A 21,649-nucleotide genomic window follows, 5' to 3' on the forward strand; every position below is an offset into this window, starting at 1 on the left:
AATCAAATTAAACACATAAATTTGAAGTCTTAAAAATATTTTTGGTGTTTCAAATTAGTTTTTGGGTTCAGCTTGGTCTTTTCCCATTAAAATTATTGGTCAAAGTCAACCAAGCATATGTTGGACATATGACATAAAGTTTTAAGATCTCATCAATAAGAATTTCACTCAATCAAAAAGTGAGTAATTGAGTAGGTGTTTAAAAAATGGAAAAAAATTCATGTACACCCTTTTAAACCATACACACATTACACCACTGCAAACGTGGCAAATTTTCTTTTGTCTTGTTCCAACCCAACAATAAAATAAGAAGAAAATAAAAAACAGAAAATTGGTTTTCTTTCTCTCTTTCTTTCTCCTTCACCAACGAGCATCACAACTTCTTCCTCCCTCACAACCACCCCCTCCGTCATCTTCTTTGCCAACTTCGACGGCAAAACCACCACAAACTCCACCTTTTCTTCCACATCACGACGTCGACCCACTCTTCTCCCTCACACCGGCGACCACATCAGCCACGCTACCGACGACCTCCCTTCGTCCTCCTCCTTTCGTTTTGTTCAGATCTGACTGTCTCTTTCGTATTCGTTCTTGTCGCCGTCGCCATCTCTTGTTTTTCAAAATCTATGTCTCTGTTGTTCGAAATCTGTATAAAAGGTTGTTGCTGATTGTATTTTGGAGAAGAGTAGAACATAAACGTAGGAGAGAACAGGTGATGACGGCGACGACGAGACGTTGGTGGTGAGTATTAAGAGCGACAATGATGATGATGTGATTTGAAGTTCCAGACGGCGGAAAACGTTGGTGGGGGGCCATCGGTGGTGGCCAGTGGGGGAGAAGAAGACTGAGAAGAGAGTGAGAAAGTTGCAGAGTTGATTGGACAAAATTGCCCCTCTTTTCTTTTTAAATAGACAAAATTGCCCTCATTGAAATTAATAAAAAAATGCCACACAAGGGATGTAGATGGGGGTTTTTCACATAGGGATGTTTGTGTATCATTGTTCTTAAAAAATAGAGTTCCCAATCCCAACACTATTACTATAATAGTAATATCTTTTATTTGATTATGCACTTAAATATTCTATCGTGCACAACAATTATTTTTTGTCAGCTCATCAAATTTAAGGCTAAATTGCATCCCCATAACTTTCACAAATTGACGATTTTATCGTCCAAACTTTAAAAATGACACTTTCTGTGCCTCCAACTTTAACTCCTTTTACAAAAGTAATAACACATTGTCCTCGTGAGCTTAGCTCAATTGGTAAAGATAATACATAATATATGCAAAGTTCGGGATTCGAATCCTGACCAAAAAAAAAAAAAAGTGACAACAATCCAACTTACAGCTACAAGTATTAGCAAAATGAATAAGATGGTAAATGATTCGAAATGCACTCCAATTATGTTTGAAAGTTAATTGAAATTTACATTAAATATAACCTGAAACTAATCCTCCACTACACAGTATTTAGCTTTTTTCTACTTTTTAATTCCAACACAAATTATACCTTTCACCTCAAATTTTATCAGGTTCCTGAGTTTAGTAAGTTCTGGAAGAATTTCCACTAATTTATTCATGTGATAGGGTATAATTTCTTGTACGTTTCAAATACAACCATCAAAGCAAAGGGTTGTGCAACATATTAAAGCAGTATACCTAAGGGCTCAATAGTTTACCCTTAGCAACCCTCCCATTTTGCTTCCTTACAATAAAATCAAAGCACCTAAGGGCCAACAAAAAGTGACCAGTATTACCAAACTCTTTAAGCATATAAATATAATATTATCAATATCAGCAATATTGTTACCAGCTTTGAAGAGACAGTGAAGCACCTCCTCTGCAGCATTGCTGTGAACATGTTTGTTTCGTGTTACCCTTGGCATTCCAGAGTGCATTTTAGCTGCAACAACAGGTGCAGACTTTAAGGAAGAAGACCAACGGTTTTTATGCCGTTTATGACTATTGTGGTGATTGTGATTTCGATTGTTTTCAGCAGGTCTTGGAGCAGGGACTAAGGAGTAGTTTGGTGGAGGAGTTGGTGTAGAAGTCATTGTGGAAAAAAAGAGAGAACAATGGTTTGTGTTGGTATTAAGTGAATGCTTTATTGCACTAATCAATGTGTTTTTTTGGCTTGAGTTGCAACAATGTAAAGTGAAGGTTGAGAATGGAAGGAGAGGGCTTTTGAGTTGTGTTTGTGTGAAGAAAATGGTTAAAGATGAATGGGAATTTATAGGAAATATATGCATGCATTATGCTTTAATTTTGATTGTATTATATTTAGGAAAAAATAAAATCCTTTTTGATATAAATAATTTTAATTGATTGATATGTAAAATTACTTTGCATTAAAAAAATCAGCTAAAAAATATTTTTGTTTTGGAAGCATTTTTCATTGCCAATCTAAAAAGCATTATTATTCATTTCGTGCGAAGAAAGATATTCGTATTAAAATAGTATTGTTTTCAAAATTGAACTTATATATTTGGAATTTTAAGATAAATTTTAAGATAACTTCGTATCATATTACGATTTCCGCGTGATTGCATTTGAAAATATTTTTACATTTATAGGAAAACTTTACAACTTTCTTTTTGACAGATGTCGTAATTCATTTGTGGTTCATAGACACAAAACTATTCATTTCGTGTTGAGAAAGACAACTATAATAAAGATATACACTATATTGTTTACAAATTAGGTTTATGCATTTTTAATTTGATGATTTAGATAATATTATAACAAAAAATTTGTAACTATATTCTTGACCTTCAATGATTCATAACTTTTGAGATTATTCTTTGTGCTGCGAAAGACAATATCATATTTTCTTTGACAGGAGAAAGACAATAAAATTAAGATATTTATTATATTATTTACTAAATAAAATTATGACTTGTGAACTAAATGTCTAAATTGATGAATTATGGATAAAATAAAATTAGATATATGCTGGGTTGATAGAAGACCTTTAGAGGAACTTGTTGGTGAGCTTGTGAAAAACAATTTTATTAGTGTTAGACTAACATATGCAATTTACATGTGAACAAGACAAGAACATGACAGTGTGAATGATACTTATAATGATTAGGATGCACCTTAGGTTATGGAAGGTATTGCTAAGTATAATCCTTCTATTTTGAAAACGACTCATATTGAGGCTTTTGATGCTGTTGTGAATGAACTTGATGCTCAGAATGTTATGTTTTGCTTGTTAATCATGTTAGTGAGCCTAAGTTGTGTTGTAATGATGATAATGATAATGAATCTTTCATGATAGACATTTTGATCCTCAAGAATGGATTCATGGACTTACTTTGGCTATCAATTGCATTTGAATGGACATCATATATATCCGGTATATGTATATTGCTTGAAAATTTGGGGCACGAAAACTGACCCATGGGTGAACGCGCACTCGGGACAAAATTGCGGTTTTTTAAGTATTTGTCTTAAAATCAAAACAAGTCGAGTCATAATTTTCAACCATCACTATATCTAATGAATAAAAATAACAAGAAAAAAAATTATAAATAACTTGCGGAACAAGTCTAAGAAAGAAAAAAAATGGCACCAAAATTCAAATTCTGGGCACCAACGTGAGTTAAGTCACGTTGCCCTTCAAATCGTACTTTTGGGCGTTTTGGAGGTGAAGAGGGAAAGAAGTGTGTGTTTGAAGTGTGGAGGTGCTGAGAATTGCCTAAAACAAGTAATGCATCGCAACGTGAGTTAACTCACGTTGGCTTTATACCTACTGGCTTTATACCTACATGACTTAAGTCACGTAGTGTTAAACGAGAGTTAACTCACATTGGATATCCCGAACGTGAGTTAACTCACGCTGGGGTTGATAATACACTTACTTTCTATTAGAAATAGCCATGAGTGGTCTAGCTCAACTGACAAATGCCGAAATTGCAAGTCCGGACATCGTGATCCGGGTTCGAACCCAGGACCTCACATTTACGTGTGAGTTTAATTTTAGTGGATTACCACTTCATCTAAGACCAAAAAAAAAAAAAACAGAGAAATACCCATGAGTGATTGGCTTGTCTCTGTCTAAAGTCGAAAGTATACTTTTTGCACTTTGTTTGGAATTTTGTCATAGATGACCTGATGATTTGCACTTGTATTCATGACATAATGATTTTATTTTTTTAATTTGTCACTTGAATAATATTTCAGACTCTTTAGTGAGTCATTGCTAGTAACAGAAAAAAAGTTTAGACATTTTTATAATAATATCTGGAATCTCTACCTCAAGATTATCACAGAAATTTTAATTATCATAGTTTCTAAAGAACGAAAAACAAGTTCTTGCTAAAGCTTTAGAATTGGAACAAGAAAACTGAGAGGACCATGTTCCAGTTGACTCATATTGTTCCAATTTGAACAACCATGACATAATATATATTAGCAATGGCGAATTTTTTTTGCAGGCCGATGACAGCGTGAAATAGAGTTAAAAAACCATACGAAGTAAACAAAATTTATTCATGTCATCAAGCTATGCATCACAATTCACAAGTGAAAACTCTTCACACCTTGAAGGGTTGAAGAGGTAACTCCAATCATGTGCACAAACATAGATGAGAAAAAATTACACCAAAGTCTAGTATCATGGTTCATGGAAGAATCAACTCTAGGTTACACAACAAATCCTAAGAGCACTAAAAACATTATGACCCTTCTTCAGTTTGAGCTAGTTCAACCAATCCTAATCTTCACTATCTGAATCTATATTACAACATTACGTCATATGGAAAATCATGCATGTGATGGAGCAGCAGCTTGAGAATGATTTAGGACATCATACAGAACAAGCAGATTGAAAATGCTGGGTTGTCTCAGCCAAGTAGCCAACAAATTTCCAGGAGAATAATACCTTCCCAAATTACCCTCAGCAATCCTAAAGGGTGACCCCATTCCATTAAGGAGTGCCTCGACAGCCCTTTTCAAAGTTCCGTCACCCATCACTTTGCTGTGCTTTCCCCAACCAGTTAAGATGCTGCAAAACAAATTAAAATTAAAATTATGATCAACAGTTTAATCCTCTCATTAATACAATCGAAGGAAAATAAAATCTTAGGTGAAAAAGATCCATACGTCACAATCTTAGGCAGTTCAGAGCCTTCAAATAAAGTACTATGCATATTGAGCAACCATGAATGAACCATTGCACAAGCAGCACCACAAGACATCAGATGCAGATCCAGACAAGAAATTGACCATTCACCTTTCCACACATTTCGGCGTCTCCCTTCGGTTACAACCATTTCAGCTCCGCGTCTCTGATGTGAAAATCAAATTTATTACAACCAAAATAGAAAATGAGTGAATTTCTTACAATACTAACAGATGCAAAACTAGCAAATTTCTAATGGCTGGACTTTACCTGACCAAACTGCCACAGCATATCTGTGAGGGCGTTATAGAAGGCGGATGCAGTTGAAGAATCCATACGCCTCATTTCATCAAACAGAGTTTGAGCCTGAAACCATACTTGTTCTCTATAACCCATCAACAATCCATGCGTTACACCATAGACCTGGTTATCAAACAGGCGAAGTGCACCTAACAGCATTGAAGCGTCCTCAAATGAATTGCAACGACTGCATCAAAATGGATCAAGTACAAGCTTTGAGATTGGTTGTATATTCATTACAAAATATGTATGATTTAAGATAATCGAAAGAAAAAAATTGTCAGTATTTACCTGCAAGCATTCAAAATGGCTGAAAATGTGACAACATTTGGTTTAATGTTCAGCTCATGCATTTTTTGGAAGAGCCACAATATGCAGTGTTGGTCTTGTCGTCCCTTCCTATCCTTCTCTCTATGACCAGCTTTTTCAGCAGCAAGCTGCTCGAACATTTTCAAGATCCGGTCATCCCCTGTCTTATTCTGAAAAGCACCATCGATAAGCATAGAAGACAATTGTTCAGTTGGATACTCAACGGCTTGTGAAGAACCATGAACCCCATATTCCAGAGTTGGCGATTGTCTGGAGGCATCAATTATGGAGTTGAAAGTGACAACATTTGGCTTGATTCCTTTCTCTATCATTGCAATAAGCAACATAATAGAAGACTCCACTAAACCATTTTTGCATAGTGAATCTATAATTGAAGTATAAAAGACAACATCAACCTCCAATTGTGCCTTCTTGAAATCTTTATAAACATCCATTGCTTCCTGAAACATTCCTCCTTTAGTGTAAACATCAATCATTGTAGAGTAAGTTAGCGTATTTGGATATATGTTCCAAGCCTTCATCTCTTCAAATAGTCTTCTAACTTCATCATACATGCCATACCTGCCGTATCCGGACAAAAGTGCATTATAAGTTACAACATCTCTTTTCATTCCACAACTCTCCATCTCTTTGCATTGACCAATGGCTTCATCAAACCTACCGAGCTTCGCATAGATTCCGACCATTGTGTTATAGGACACTCTATCAACAGAAATAGATCGAAGCTTCATTTCTTCGTACAAATTTAGGGCATCTTCCAAGAGGTTAGCCTTGGCACAACCATCTATCATTGTGCTATAAGTCACAACAGTTGGCCAAACTCTCCTGGAAGACATTTCTTCCAAGACCCTCCTAGCCAAATCTATTTGGCCGCCCTTACACAATGTGTCCAAATAAGTGTTATAAGTAAAGGCATCGCGAACAATACCCTTTTGATCCATTTCACTCAATAACTTCTGAGCCGTTTCCCACATGCCCTTCGAGGCGCAGACAGAAAGCAGTGAATTGTAAGTAAGCCTATCTGGCACAATGCCTTCAGCTAGCATTTCATCAAAAAACTTAACAACTACATCAAAATCCACCTCCCCTTTAGCCCCCGCATCAATTAACGAATTATACGAAATTAAATTAGGATAAACACCCCAGCTTCTCATGGACCTAAACAAATCTACAGCATCACTGAAGTGCCCATTACGGCCATAAGCACTAATCATAGCCGAAAAGGAATACACAGTGTTTCCATGCCCTTCAAGCCTAGCACTTTCAAACAATCTCAAAGCATGATTAATCTCCCCTAACCTACCAAGAGTACCAATCATAGTACTAACTAACTTACCCTTAGCAATCCTCCCATTTTGCTTCCATATAATAAAATCAAAACACTTAGTCGCCAACAAAAAATGACCAGTATTACCAAACTCTTTAAGCATATAAATATAATCTTCAACCTCCCATAACTCAGATTCATATGCAATCAAAACATTATCAATAGCCGCAATATTGTTACCAGCATTGAATAGATAACTAAGTGCCTCGTCAGCCGCAGCACTGTGAGCATGTTTGTTTGGAGTCACCCTCGGCATTCCAGAATGCATCTTGGCCGCGAACCGCGTTGATCTCCTCCCAGAAAATTCCGGAGCCAACCTTGATTGCCTGCCTTCAAGTAAAGAACCTAATGTGGAGGCTCTGCCACTGCCATTGCCTCTGCCAGTAGCAGCAGCATTGCTACTACCAGCAGCAGCAGATAAAGGTGCAGACTTTGAGTTGGAATAGTGTCTATGACGTTTATGGTGATTTTGGCGACGTTGTCTCGGTGCAGAAGGGAGTGAAGAGTAGTTTGGTGGAGGGGTTGGTGTAGAAGAAGCCATTGCAGAAAAACTAAAAGATGAAAAAACTCAAAAGGGTATCTAAAATCAATAACAAGTTTTCAACTTGATGATCTAGGTTCGATACTCTGACACAAAGTGAAGAACTCTTGGCAAAAGGGTATATAAAATCAACAAAAAGGAGGGAACTTTTTGCTTGATTGATCAAGAATCAACAAAAGGGTATTTAAATTCAACAGAAAGGAGGGAAAAGAGAGAGGTTTTGGGTATTTAAAATCAATGAAATTATTGGTTTTCTTTGTTTTTCACTTCTGGGTTTTGAGGTTTGATAATCGGATAAGATCGTATATTTTCAGGTTCCCGCTTCCCTATGCCCTAGTGAAGTTCCCCGGTTCCTTGTACCCTGGTTTAGTAAGTAAAGTTTTCATGGTTTGAATTGAATAATTAAATTTCTAATTACACCTTATGTATTTTTGGTTAACATTTAAATTTATTTAATGTTTTTTTTTTTTACCAAACCTAAATTTATTTCAAATTTTAAGTTAATATCAAAACTCTCATTTTCATATAAAAATGCTCAAAACTCTTTGATATGTATACATAAAAAGACTACTAACTAATTGATACTACTCCTTTACCCTCTTCTTTTCAAAAACTCGTATCCTTTTTTAAAACCAACATATTATCCATTTATTGATGGAGACCACAACTAGGTCTAGATGGAAGTTATGAGCATTACGTTCATGCATAACTTCCATACCAAGGTTAACACGGTCAACAATATCAGCCCAGGTGTTAATTACACAACCTTGACTATCAACTACTGATTGGTAAAAATTGAAACCATTTAAATTGAAAGCTATAGTGTTGATACCTTACGCGGTAAACTAGATACCTACTATAGGCCAAGCAGCTAGGAAGAAATGTAAAGAATAAGAATTGTTGAAACTAGCATATTGGAAGATCAATCAGCCAAAATAACCATAAGCAACTACAATATTATAGGTTTCTTCCTCTTGACCGAATGTCTAACCTTCATTAGCAGATTCATTTTTTATGGTTTCCTTGATTATTAGAAGTTAACAAGGAAGAATGCATATTACTAAATAGGGAACCGTCAAATACACCAGCTACACCTAACATGTGAAATGAATGCATAAGAATATTATGCTCAACCTGAAATACAATCGTAAAGTTGAAAGTACCATAGATTCCTAGAGGCATACCATCTGAAAAGCTTCCTTGACCAATTGGGTAGATCAAGAAAACTGCACTAGCAGCTGCAACAGGAACTGAATATGCAATAACAATCCAAGGGCGCATACCCAGACGAAAACAGTTCCCACTCACGACCGATGGAACAAGCTACACCAAGTAAGAAGTGTATAACAATTAGTTCATAAGGATTGCTGTTGTGGGAATAATGAAAACCGATAGCTGCAAAAGTAGGAATAGTGGCACCATAAATAATATTGTTTTTGTGAAGTAGAGATCCAAAAACAGGCTCACGAATATCATCAATATCTACGGGAGGGGCTGCAATGAAAGCGATAATAAATACAGAAGTTGCGGTCAACAATGTAGGGATCATCAAAACACTAAACCATCCACTGTAAAGACGATTTTTCAGTGTTGGTTATCCAGTTACAGAAGTGACCCTATAGGTTTTCGCTATCGCGTCTCTCTAAAATTGCAGTCATGGTAAAATCTTGGGTTTATTTAAATTTAATTATCAGGGACTCCCAAGCACACAAATTCTCTATAAGTATAGAATTAAGGGCTTGTTATTCAACAGTATAACATAACTAATATACTAGTGTCAACCAATATCAATATCCATTGTATTCTATTATTCATCTAGATTAACACAAATTTTCCCTTTTCACCTTATTTCACCATTCATTCAAAAAAAGGTTTCTATATTCTAAGGATATTACTTCGTTATGATATGTAATAGCGATATATATTTCACAATATTTACTTTATTTAATAATTTTAAATGGGTTGTTCGGGTCTCGAACCCGGACCTAGCCTCATGGAGTAGAAAATTCATTCTTTAATCAAATAAAACAATAAAAAATCCCTCCCTAAGTTGTGAATGCATTTTTCATTGCACACGACTTTCCCCATGTATACATCTAAACCTGGGTTACTTCTCCAGAAGAGGAATATTGAAACTCAACTCTTAACTACATGAACATTTCATAATCTTTTATATATATAAAATACAAATTCGATATCTAGAATATTTAAGTATCATAACATAACCAATCATTCATCATTGACCATATCTTTGCTGAAAAGAATAATCAAATACCAAATCCGATTTCTATTTAACCTGTGCAAAGTAGAAGAATCTCTTGTAAAAATGAAAGAAAGAATCTCTTCTTCCTCTGTAAAGAATTATTCCAATAATTCTTATGAACCTGATCTTTTCAAAAAAGTGCGTATGATACTTTTGTGTTTACAAGCCAAAGTTTTTATACAAGACAGCCGAAGTATATATTTTATTCGATACAAACTTTTTTTTTTAGGATCCATTCTAATAATGAGAAAGATTTCTGCATATTCACAAAAATTGGTCAATAATATCAAAATCAGATGAATTAGCCCAAATTGACTTACTAATATGATGCCCTAATACATTACAAAATTTTGATTTAGCCAATGATCTAATCAGAGGAATAATTGGAACTATTATATCATTTTTTTGCTAAAAATTTCGATTTATTTGTATGTACGTGCCTTTTTACTCAAACTGAACATATCTCATATAATCAACAAAACACATGCAAATTAGGGGTTACCAAGTGTAAATGTAAAATATATCAAGAATCGAAGTAGAAGATTACCTTTTAAATTGGCAACAAGATGCGAAGAAAATGAAGAAAAAGTGGTACGAATGAGTTTTGGAAGATGAATAAGAGTGGATTTCGATGAAGAGAAGAGAAAAGGTGATCGTATTCTAGGTTTGGGAAGGAGGAACACACATATTAGGTTTTAGAAGAGATGAAAGGGTTTTGGTGCAATTGGAAATTTATTTATTTTAGGGTATTTTAGACATTTTAAGTCATTTTAGGGTGTAACTAGGTTTTATTGGGGGTGTAACTAGAAATTTTCATAAAATACAAAATGCACTACCCTTAAATCTTTATTTAACATTTCTTCAAATAATTTGAGTTTGATTTTTGGGTGAAATAATAATTATTTGTTAGACTTTTATAAAAATAAAAAAATAAAAAGTTATTATTGGTTAGACTTACCTGCCAGGGCCAAACTACGAATTTTAGAAACCCTTTCTTGAAAATTGATTTTTTAACAAAATAAAACAATAAAAGAGAGGGATTAATCAACTATTGTCGTTCTACTTGACTGTAGAGATTAATCTATGAAGTTACAAGCATAAATAATCTTAAGACCAAACACAAACAAAACCCTTTCTTTTTACTTTTAGGGTGCGTTTGATTTGCTACTGGATAAAATAACACAAGACAAAACATCCAAACACGACAAAACAAAACATAACAAAATTTTATGGAATTTACTAATTTGGGTCTTATATGATTTTTTTGTCGACAAAATGCTATTTTAGACAACAAAATGCCTTGAGACCTGCAGATATTAACAGATTCGGAGCATCAGAGAATCAAAGGTATAAACTACAAAAACAACTGATTTCAATTCAACGCATAATAACTTAGATTGAGGGATGACTTCGATACGTTCATAACCAACAAACACTTTCGAGTTAAAAAAACTATACCCTTTTAGTTTACGAAACCTATCCACCACAAATGTATAAATCTAAAGTTGTCACCTAATCTCCGAACAACCATAAAACAGAAAATAACATAGCTGAAGACCCACAAAAACAAACCTCCCGGCGACGTTGAAAATCCAGAAACCCACGAGCAAAACAACTCGGCAACCCAACAAGAACAAAACAATAGCCGGACCAACAACGGTGAACAACACAAAAAGAGGTGCGTGTGAACAAACCAAAGCTCCCCCCCCCCCCCCCCCCAAAAAAAAAAAAAAAAAAAAACACCCATCAACAAACAACGGCGCACTTGTCAGGAAGACGACAAAGGTTTATGGAATTGTAAAAGAACAACAGAACCACTTGCCAGAGCTTGTAGCAACCAAATAATTCCAAACGAACAACGGCGGTATATGCTTAGTATTAATTACTTGTTAGTTGTTTTGTGAAAATTTTCCACTCGTAGTTATGAATAATTGGTATTTTAACTCTTTGAAAGCAAGACATGTTCAACTACAAAGTTTTAAATATGGTTTCCACGGGGCTGAATATGCAAAAGGTCACATTGGAACAAATTTCATGCCATATGAAAACACAAAATTTTGGTTATGGCATGAGAAATTCCACTTGTGAGTATTATCCCCAAGTTCAAAATAAAAAAATTTATGGAAAAAAACCACACCCTTGAATTTCTCTTTGCAAAAGCCAATGATTCTATATTGAAAAATTAGATTCCATCAATATGTTTATATTAGAAAAATTAAACCAAAATAACCATATTGAGGAAGTAGTTGAGAAAGATGAGGACAATACGGAATTGGTGGGAATCTTAGCTCTGATGCTTAATAATTTTATGAAGAAATTAGAAGAGTCTAGCGATTTCATCAATAGAAGTCTTGAGGCGTACCAGGCCTTAAGTAAAAACATAGAGTCTCATCTCAATGTAATCATAGATCACCTAAAAAGAGAAGAGAGCTCTATAGAAGAAGTGGTTGAAAATGTAAAATAGATACCGAGCAATGTCTTAATGAAGGGGTGGAAGAAAAAAAATAGTGTAGGCTTAGATGTAGTGGTAGAAGTAGAACTAGGGGTAGAAGTAGAAGAAAAAGAAAAATATAAAAAAGTCACTTGGAAGGAAACCCGAGGGAGAGGGATAAAATAATTCATGTAGTTTGTTGTACACCGCATTTTATTTACTCTTGATATTCTAGTATTATTCTTCTGACTCCTGAAGTTCTTATTTTGGCATATTTTGTGGCTAAAAAGGGGGAGTGGATGGTATGTCTAATCCGTCTGGTTTTGTTTTATGCATGTGTGTATGTTATTTCATTTATTTTGCAATTATTTTGGTATGGTATATTTTTTGTTGATGTTGTCACTGAAGTTGCAACATCTTGATTTTGTTTGCCTGAGAAGTTTTCCCTCAGTCTCTCAGTATTATTCTGTGCATGTTCCCTGATTAATGTTCTATTGAATGTTGGAACATTGTTTGTGTGACTTTGAAGTCTGTATGTTGAATGTTCCATGTCGATGTTTTAATGAATGTTGGAACATTCTATAGTTGCCTCTGAAGTATTCCTCTATTTGCGCATTAGGATTTTTGGGCTTCCAATCGTATATATGCATGTGTTCAGGGGCAGTAGTGGATTTTTTGTCTGTGTATTCACTCTTAGGTTGTTATCTTGAGGGGGAGTGGTACTATGAAATGTGCTTGGATCTATTCAAGCTGTGTTCGCAGGATGTGGGGTAAGATGTTCAAACATCTAGAGGACAGTGCATGTAGGTATGGAAAATTTATTTTGTTCCCTTGCTGATGTGAATTTATTTGTTCCTGTCTGATGTATGGTAAAGGACGTTGGAACATTCGGATGTATGCTGCACATTACTTTTGGGAATTTATTTTTCCCTATTTGTTACGTGTGTGTAAGGGAAATTATTTTTCCCTTGCTAGTTTATTTGTGAGGCATTGCTACCTTCACAATCCGCTGCTGCATGTCTCTGATATTTTTTTTTTTGTTGGTACCTGATTTCTCTTAACTACCATGTTCCTGATGAAGATTATGTTTGAAGATATGGAAGTGGTTTGTTATGAGTATGTTTTATTCTCTTCATGTCTGATTAATTAAAGCTAAGTGACTGAAGATTTATTTGTGGTATCCCTTTAAGTATTGTGCACATCTCTGATTCTCTTCCGTGATACTGTTTTATGCTACTTTTCATTGAAAGTTTGTTCTGAAAGTAGTTTTTGAAAATGTTTTATTCTTCTTCATGGATGTTTGTTTGTGATGATTTGAAGAAGCATATTTAAGGTATCTCTTTAGATATTATTTTTGATGTGCTGCCCGTTTCTTCATGGATGTGTGCTCATGATGATTGAAGAAATGGATGCTCGTATCTCTCTGTGTTGTATATGTGGCCTCAGTTTTGTTTTAGCCAAAAATTTGTCAAAGGGGGAAATTGTTGGGTATTTGTATTGGCTTCCTTATTGCCTTTTACCCTCTCTCACGCTATTCTCTCTTTCTCACCAAATCCTCTAAATTTTTCACTCAAAATTCACAAGAAATGAATGTTATGAACTTTAAGCCATTTGAACTCCAATAAGCTATTTATCCTCTCCTTCCTCCTACCAAAACTGAACCCTAAACCCCATCCTTTTATGTTTCAGATCAGCAGGTTTTGTAGCAAGAGGCAGCAGATACGTAACTGAATGGATTATCATCATGTACTCGTTCGTATCAGTTGCAGATTATTGTTATGGATTCAAGTATTTACTAGAAGTATGGATTGGATATCTATGATTGATGTATTAAATGTACGAACTTGTATAGATGTTAATATTCAGTTGAAGCTTTTATGTTGTAAATTTTATGTACCCAGTACTAAGATAACACCCATGCTAAATATTCTAGATACGTTTAGTATGGGTGTTACACCTGTTTCATTCATTAATAAATCTTAACTTGTTAAAACTTTGATTCATAACACCTCAACTAAAATAACAACTACTACATATGATCTCATCATACTACTTCAAAATAACCCTATCACATTACATCAATTCTTAGCATAAACACACACAAAAAACCCAGCTAATCATCAAGGTTAATGCCACCCACATAACTTTCTTCCTCTCAGCCTTATACTTTGTCTTCCACTTTGCAACTTCAATGGATTCAAATGTCTTCATAACTTCTTCAATGTTGCTGCATTTACTACAAGCTTCTTGGATATTGATTCCTTCCACCCTTGACCTATCCTCCTCCAACGACACTTCCATAACATGATCAACACGAATCATGGGTGTAGCCCCTGGTATAATGTCATCATCCTAGATAAACAGCTCACAAGTATGAACATTCTATGACCAACTTAAATTATCAGTTCAACATCAACTTACGTCATTATCAGCATCAAACAATCTTAAATATAACTAACCTTTCTTTTCCAATTATGACATTTCTAAAATCGACGCCCTTGGTTCTCAAATGTGTTAGATATGTACACCTTCATGGGAAGATTGCACCCATACACCGGTAACATAGATTGCTGCATTTCTTGAAATCGACCAGAAGTACTATGTGCCCTTCCACCATTTCTGAAAATCGAATAGGAATGTGAACCTCTGTTGTTTGAATTACCTCTGCTGCTTGACATCTTCCAACAATCTTCTAGTTAAGGAGATGAAGCTGGTGATGGAAAATAACATGATAGAACAATATAAGAAAGGAAATCGAATTTCGGATGACACAGATGAAGCTGATGAGAATCGAATTTGGGATGGGAGAAGACAAGATGAGAATCGATTTGGGGGAAAATCTGATACTAGGGTTTCAAGGACTTGCTTGATAGTTTTGCATATATTGTAGGGATTGATTTGATGTTTTCCACAAAAATTCAGGGACTAACTTGATTTCAATAATATCACATTCCATGTCATCACCGTTAAAGACCCAACTTAACAGAGAAACTCAATTGATTGACACTTATAAAATTTAGGGATATGTTGGCTATTATGAAAAATTCAAAGATGAAATTAATCAGTACGCGCAAATTCGGGGATGATATAGCCTATTCACTCTGTAATTATATCATCATTCATTAATCTAGATATGTAGTACAGCAATAATAACTTTAATCGGTAAATAATATAATAAATATTTTAATTCTATTGTCTTTCTCTGAACACGAAGTTAATTATCTCAAAAGATGTGAACGGAGAATGTCGTCAATATAGTTACCAAATTTTATGTAATAATACATTGAACAGATACTCTGAATACTTTAATAACTTTTCCATTAACGTATTCATCAAATTAAGCCAGTCACAACCTTAATTGGCAAAAAAATTAAGTTTATACTTATAATATTTTTCGTTCTGGACACGAAATAAATTGTTTTATCAATATGACCTGGAAAGGAATTTGAACAGCTGTGAAAATTAAATTTGCGTTGTTTTGATCTTAACATACTATAATGAGACTAGTGTTACTTTAACCTATTTTTCCAACACTACGGTAAAAAAATAATCTTACGCATCCTTTCCATTATAAAATTATATTAGTAAGAAAAATACTTAAATATATTTTTAATCCTTATAAAATTAACAATTTCTAGCTTTGTAGGGATTATAGACAGCGATTAAAATACGAACTCGTATTTTTATATGAAAATTATACAAAAAATGATCTGAATAAGACTTATGTAAGGACTAAAACTTAACATTCTTTATTTTCTAAAGAGACATATTTACCGAAAAAAATAAATACTTGAACAAATTAAATAAAATAAACTCATGGACCCCATTCATATATATTATTTTGTTTATGTGGTAATTTTTTTTTTAAAGAGAATCATGGTTAAAAGTTGTTGGAAAAACTTGTTTAATGAAAAACAGATGATCTTATCCAATAACTGATATAGAAATCTATGTGAATAGATAGAGTGGTTAAAAAGCCAGAAGTTGAAGAAGGTTCCTCACTCTCAGCCATTCTCCTCACACAAACCAAAATCTCTCTCCTTTCTCCAAAAGTTTTAGATACAAGCCATTGATTCTTGTGTAGTGAAGCTAAAAGCTCTTCTTTAGCCAAATGTTTTAGATACTCTTTTAGCTTTTTTCTACAATGACTTCTACACCAACCCCTCCACCAAACTACTCCTCACTCCCTGCTGCTCCTAGAAATGCTGAAAATCATCATCACAATCACAAAAATCAACAAAACAGTAGACATAGTCACCATAGTACTCATAAACGTCCTAGAGACCGTTGGTCTTCGTCTTCTAGGCACTATTCCAGCTCAAACTCTGCACCTTTAGCTGCTGCTGCTGTTGCTGAAGTTGGTGCCAATGGAAGTGGAAATGCTGCTGCTGCTGCTGCTGCTGCTGGTGGCAGGGGCAATGGCAGAGGCAGACCTGCATATTCCTCCACTTTGCTGGAGGGCAGGCAATCAAGGTTGGCTCCTGAATTTTCTGGGAGGAAATCAACGCGGTTTGCGGCCAAGATGCATTCTGGAATGCCGAGGGTGACTCCAAATAAACATGCTCACAGTGCTGCGGCTGACGAGGCACTTAGCTGTCTATTCAAAGCTGGTAACAATATCGCTGCTATTGATAATGTTTTTATTTCATATGAACATAAGTTATGGGAGGTTGAAGATTATATTTACATGCTAAAAGAGTTTGGTAATACTCGTAGTCTTTTGCATGCTAAAAAGTGTTTTGATTTCATTATGTCGAAACAAAATGGGAGGGTTGATAAAGGCAAGTTAGTTAGTGCTATGATTGGCACTCTTGGTAGGTTAGGGGAGATTAATCTTGCTTTGGGATTGTTTGAAAGAGCTAGGCTTGAAGGGTATGGAAGCACTGTGCATTCCTTTTCGGCCATGATTAGTGCATTTGGCCGAAATGGCCGCTTCCCTGATGCCGTGGATTTGTTCAGGTCCATGAGTAGCTGGGGAGTTGTACCTAATGTGATAACGTACAATTCAATCATTGATGCTGGGGCGAAAGGGGAAGTGAGTTTTGATGTAGTCGTTAAGTTTTACGATGAAATGATAGCCAACGGCTTAATGCCAGATCGGCTTACTTACAACTCACTCCTTTCTGTTTGCGCATCGAAGGGCATGTGGGAAATGGCTCAAAAATTATTGAGTGAAATGGACCACAGGTGTATTGTTCCCGATGTGTTTACTTATAACACATATTTGGACACCTTGTGTAAGGCAGGCCAAATTGATTTGGCTAGAAGGGTATTTGAAGAGATGTCGTCGAAGAGAGTTTGGCCAAATGTGGTGACTTACAGTGCAATGATGGATGGCTATGCCAAGGCCAACCTCTTGGAAGACGCCCTAAACCTGTATGAAGAAATGAAGCTCCGATCTGTTTGTCTTGATAGAGTGTCCTATAACACACTCGTCGGAATCTACGAGAAGCTCGGCAATCTTGATGAAGCTATTGAGAAGTGCAAAGAGATGGAGAGAAGCGGAATCAATAGAGATGTAGTAACCTACAATGCTCTTTTGTCCGGGTATGGCAAGCATGGCATGTATGATGAAGTTAGAAGACTATTTGAGGAGATGAAGGCTCGGAATATATATCCAAATACGCTAACTTACTCTACAATGATCGATATGTACACTAAAGGTGAAATGTTTCAGGAAGCGATGGATGTTTATAGAGAGTTCAAGATGGCAAGATTGGAGATTGACGTCGTCTTTTATAGTGCAATCATAGATACACTATGCAAAAACGGTTTAATGGAGTCTTCTATTATGTTGCTTATGGCAATGATGGAGAAAGGAATAAAGCCAAATGTGGTCACTTTCAACTCCATAATTGATGCATCTCAACAATCGCCAACTTTGGAGTATGGAGTTAATGGATCTTCTGATGCCATTGACTATCCGATTGAACAATCGTCTCCTATTGTTATTGATGGTGCTTTTCAGAATAAGCCGGGGGAGGACCGGATTTTGAAGATGTTCGAGCAACTTGCTGCTGAAAAAGCTGGTCATTTAAAGAAGAATAGAAGTGGACGACAAGACAAACACTGCATATTGTGGCTCTTCCAAAAAATGCATGAGCTGAACATTAAACCAAATGTTGTCACATTTTCAGCCATTTTGAATGCTTGCAGGTAAATATATTTTTTGAATTATACATCTTTTGTAATGCGTGCTTTGATATTCTCGCATGAATTATAACCATTTTCAAACCATATAATTTGATCCATTTTGATGCAGTCTCTGCAATTCATATGAGGATGCTTCATTGCTGTTAGACACGCTCCGCTTGTTTGATAATCAAGTGTATGGTGTCACCAATGGACTGTTAATGGGTTACAGAGAACAAGTATGGCTAAGTGCTGAGACTCTGTTCGATGAACTCATGTGTATGGATCCTTCAACTTCGTCTGCCTTTTATAACGCCCTCACTGATATGCTGTGGCACTTTGGTCAGGTAAAAAGTCCAGCCATCAGAAATGTATCAGTTTTGCTTCTGTTAATTTTCTAATTTGTTTATCTAACATTCTGATTTTCTGTTTTTTTATAATAAAATTTGTTATTGACATCAGAAACGCGGAGCTGAAATGGTTGTAATTGAAGGGAGACGCCGAAATGTGTGGAAAGGCGAATGGTCAATTTCTTGCTTGGATCTGCATCTGATGTCTTGTGGTGCTGCTTGTGCAATGGTTCATTCATGGTTGCTCAGTTTGCATAGTTCTCTTTTTCAAGGCATTCAACTGCCTAAGTTTGTCAAGTATGGATCTTTACTACCTATGAATTTTTTATTGTTTTCATTTAATTGGATTAATAAGATGATTAAATTGTTGATCACAATTTCATTTTTTTATTTTTTTTTGTAGCATTTTAACTGGCTGGGGAAAGCACAGTAAAGTGCTTGGAGATGGAACTTTAAAAAAGGCTGTTGAAGCACTCCTAAATGGCATGGGCTCCCCCTTCAGAATTTATGAGAATAATTTGGGAAGATTGGTGTCTCCTGGAGAAGTGCTGACTGCTTGGTTGACAAAACCTGGAGTTTTCAACTTGCTTGTTCTGTCTGATGTCCTAAATCATTCTCAACCAGCTGCTCCATCACATGATTATCCTACTCTTCAAAATTAGATTGATACAAGCTGCGTAGCACTGACACTTCAGATTGAATGTGTCTGGTGTCTAAAATGTGTCGGTGTCCGACACCGGGCACCGTCGCATGTGATTACTTTCATTCTTTTTATTTTTTAATTCATTACTAGTGTTGGAGCGTAGGGTTGGTGTCTGTGTATGTGTTGGTGTCGCATAGGACCCCAGTCTTTTATTGATTTCTTAGTTTCAATACAGTTCTTTAATTCAATGTCTTGTATTCTTTTCTCAGTATCTTGTATTTGCCGAAAAAAAATAGTGAATGAATAATACTAGTTTGCTCCATTGATCCTTGTTCTTCTTTTCTCAATCTCATTATTTCATTGCAATACTTGAGTTATAAGATAAAGTCTCCTAATTGTCATGACAAAAACCATTAAATCATTATTTTATTTTATGATCCAATTAGTCGTGGTTCAATTGAACCATGACTAACCAGATGCCAAAAAAAAAAAAGAAAAAATTAAATAATAAGAACGAGATGAAGCATGCAACTTTGTTTTTTCGGTTCGATTTTTAAATCATTAGTTTGGGGTTATGATGGATGTAAATTTCAATAAGTTAGTTGAAGGATGTTCTCTGATTTCAAATGGTGAAATTCTGCTATCTCAAAAAATGCTCATACAAGAGGATAACATAGTAAATGAATTTGGCTATCATGCACTAGAACTTCTTCTGTTGTACCTTTGAATATATCTTCTTGTCTACAAGTTATATTAAAAACTACAAAAGAAGAAGATTGGCCTAATAGTGGCTTTTGACCTATAATTGGAAGAAAAAAATGCCTCAATTTTTTAGTTTAAATTTGGTTTTCTAAAATTATGATTGCTCTTAAAATGATGTTTTATTCTTAGTAACATAAAACATATCCTTGTGAATGTTATATTCAATCAATAATTTGGGTGTCAATATCTTGTTTGTATATACATTCTATTGTGTTTTTATGTTATAATGCTCATTTTAATTTAATTCACTTGTTTAAGTTTCATAATATCTATTTCATCTCAACTTTTTGAAACTTCAGTTTTAATATTAATGTTAAAAGTATTTTTAAACTTGAAATTGAAATAAAATTGTGTTGCCATAGTTTGTACATAAAAATGTTCAGCTAAAAGTAATACTTGCTTTTGGAGAGGACCAGCATGTAATTTAACTTTCATTTTTTATTTTATTTTTGGAATTTTAATTTGAAAATAATTTCTTAAATAAATTATTTGTATTACCATTATCACAATGACTATTTTAATTTTTTTGAATTTAAAACAGATATGCAATGATTTATTTTTACAAGTAATTAGTTCAGAATTACGACATTATTCATTTCGTGTTTAGAAGGACAATTATAGTATTTTTACAAGTAGTAATTCACTAAGTTATTTCCCAATTAGGATTATGATTGCTGAACTGGATGCGATAATTGCGGATCAGTACGTATTCATATATAGTATATGCTTTAAAAATATTAATGATAATTTTGGTAACTATATCTGTATCCTATCAGCTTTGAAATAATTCATTTCGTGTCGAGAAAGACAAGTGCGATCAGATAATTACTTTATTTTTTATTTTTTAGAGAAAGTAAATTATATCATTTCATTAAAAATCAGATCATTAATACATGCAGAAATATCATCAAAGACCTGGAAGCTAGTACTAGATGTAGCTGCTTTAGCTAAAGTGTATGCAACCTCATTCGCTTGCCTCCTAATAAACTCGACATGAGAGTTTGTTAAGTAGGTGTTACAGAAGTGGATACTGCTATCCATAATAAAACCAAATTCGGTGACATCTCCACGACCTTTGTTGAAATAATCAGCTACTCTTTTAGAGCCAACCTCGAAATCAACATTTGTGAGTTGAAGTTCTTGTATCCACCGAGTTGCGTGATGTAAACCCAAGGCCTCCCCTATATCAATAGAACAACCTGGAGAGAAACACATAGTTTTAGAGCGGACATGATTCCCATTTGAATCTCGGATGCCCATTCCAAAACCTACTTTGTTTAAGTTATTTGGAAATGATGCATCAACATTGCATTTATATCTACCAGTACTCGATTTCCTCCATCGAACGTTCGTATCCCCATTATGATGAGAAGAACTCGGAGTGGAAGATGAATTGTCATGCCATAAAGGAGCTTGCTTACGATTAGCACTTCTCCAACCTTCT

The 21,649-nt window shown here is 34.9% G+C and overlaps 2 protein-coding genes and 1 pseudogene across 2 annotated transcripts; 1 reads left to right on the forward strand and 2 right to left on the reverse strand.

The window, feature by feature from the left end:
• Positions 1 to 4,477: 4,477 nt before the first annotated feature.
• On the reverse strand, positions 4,478 to 7,966 carry LOC11420621 (pentatricopeptide repeat-containing protein At2g31400, chloroplastic). Its single transcript, XM_003621548.4, has 4 exons — positions 5,718 to 7,966; positions 5,397 to 5,613; positions 5,108 to 5,292; positions 4,478 to 5,009 (listed from the first exon to the last, which is right to left on the reverse strand). Exons 1-4 carry the CDS (start codon positions 7,622 to 7,624, stop codon positions 4,769 to 4,771), a joined length of 2,550 nt encoding a protein of 849 aa, XP_003621596.1. The 5' UTR covers positions 7,625 to 7,966; the 3' UTR covers positions 4,478 to 4,768.
• A 98-nt stretch (positions 7,967 to 8,064) lies between these two features.
• On the reverse strand, positions 8,065 to 9,378 carry LOC120577117 (photosystem II protein D1-like; annotated as a pseudogene).
• A 6,951-nt stretch (positions 9,379 to 16,329) lies between these two features.
• LOC11421148 (pentatricopeptide repeat-containing protein At2g31400, chloroplastic) lies at positions 16,330 to 19,765 on the forward strand. The gene is made up of 4 exons (XM_003621552.4): positions 16,330 to 18,474; positions 18,581 to 18,797; positions 18,913 to 19,097; positions 19,204 to 19,765. Exons 1-4 carry the CDS (start codon positions 16,463 to 16,465, stop codon positions 19,460 to 19,462), a joined length of 2,673 nt encoding a protein of 890 aa, XP_003621600.1. The 5' UTR covers positions 16,330 to 16,462; the 3' UTR covers positions 19,463 to 19,765.
• Positions 19,766 to 21,649: the final 1,884 nt, after the last annotated feature.

Source organism: Medicago truncatula, chromosome 7 (genome assembly GCF_003473485.1).
Source record: "Medicago truncatula cultivar Jemalong A17 chromosome 7, MtrunA17r5.0-ANR, whole genome shotgun sequence".
NCBI lineage: Eukaryota > Viridiplantae > Streptophyta > Magnoliopsida > Fabales > Fabaceae > Medicago > Medicago truncatula.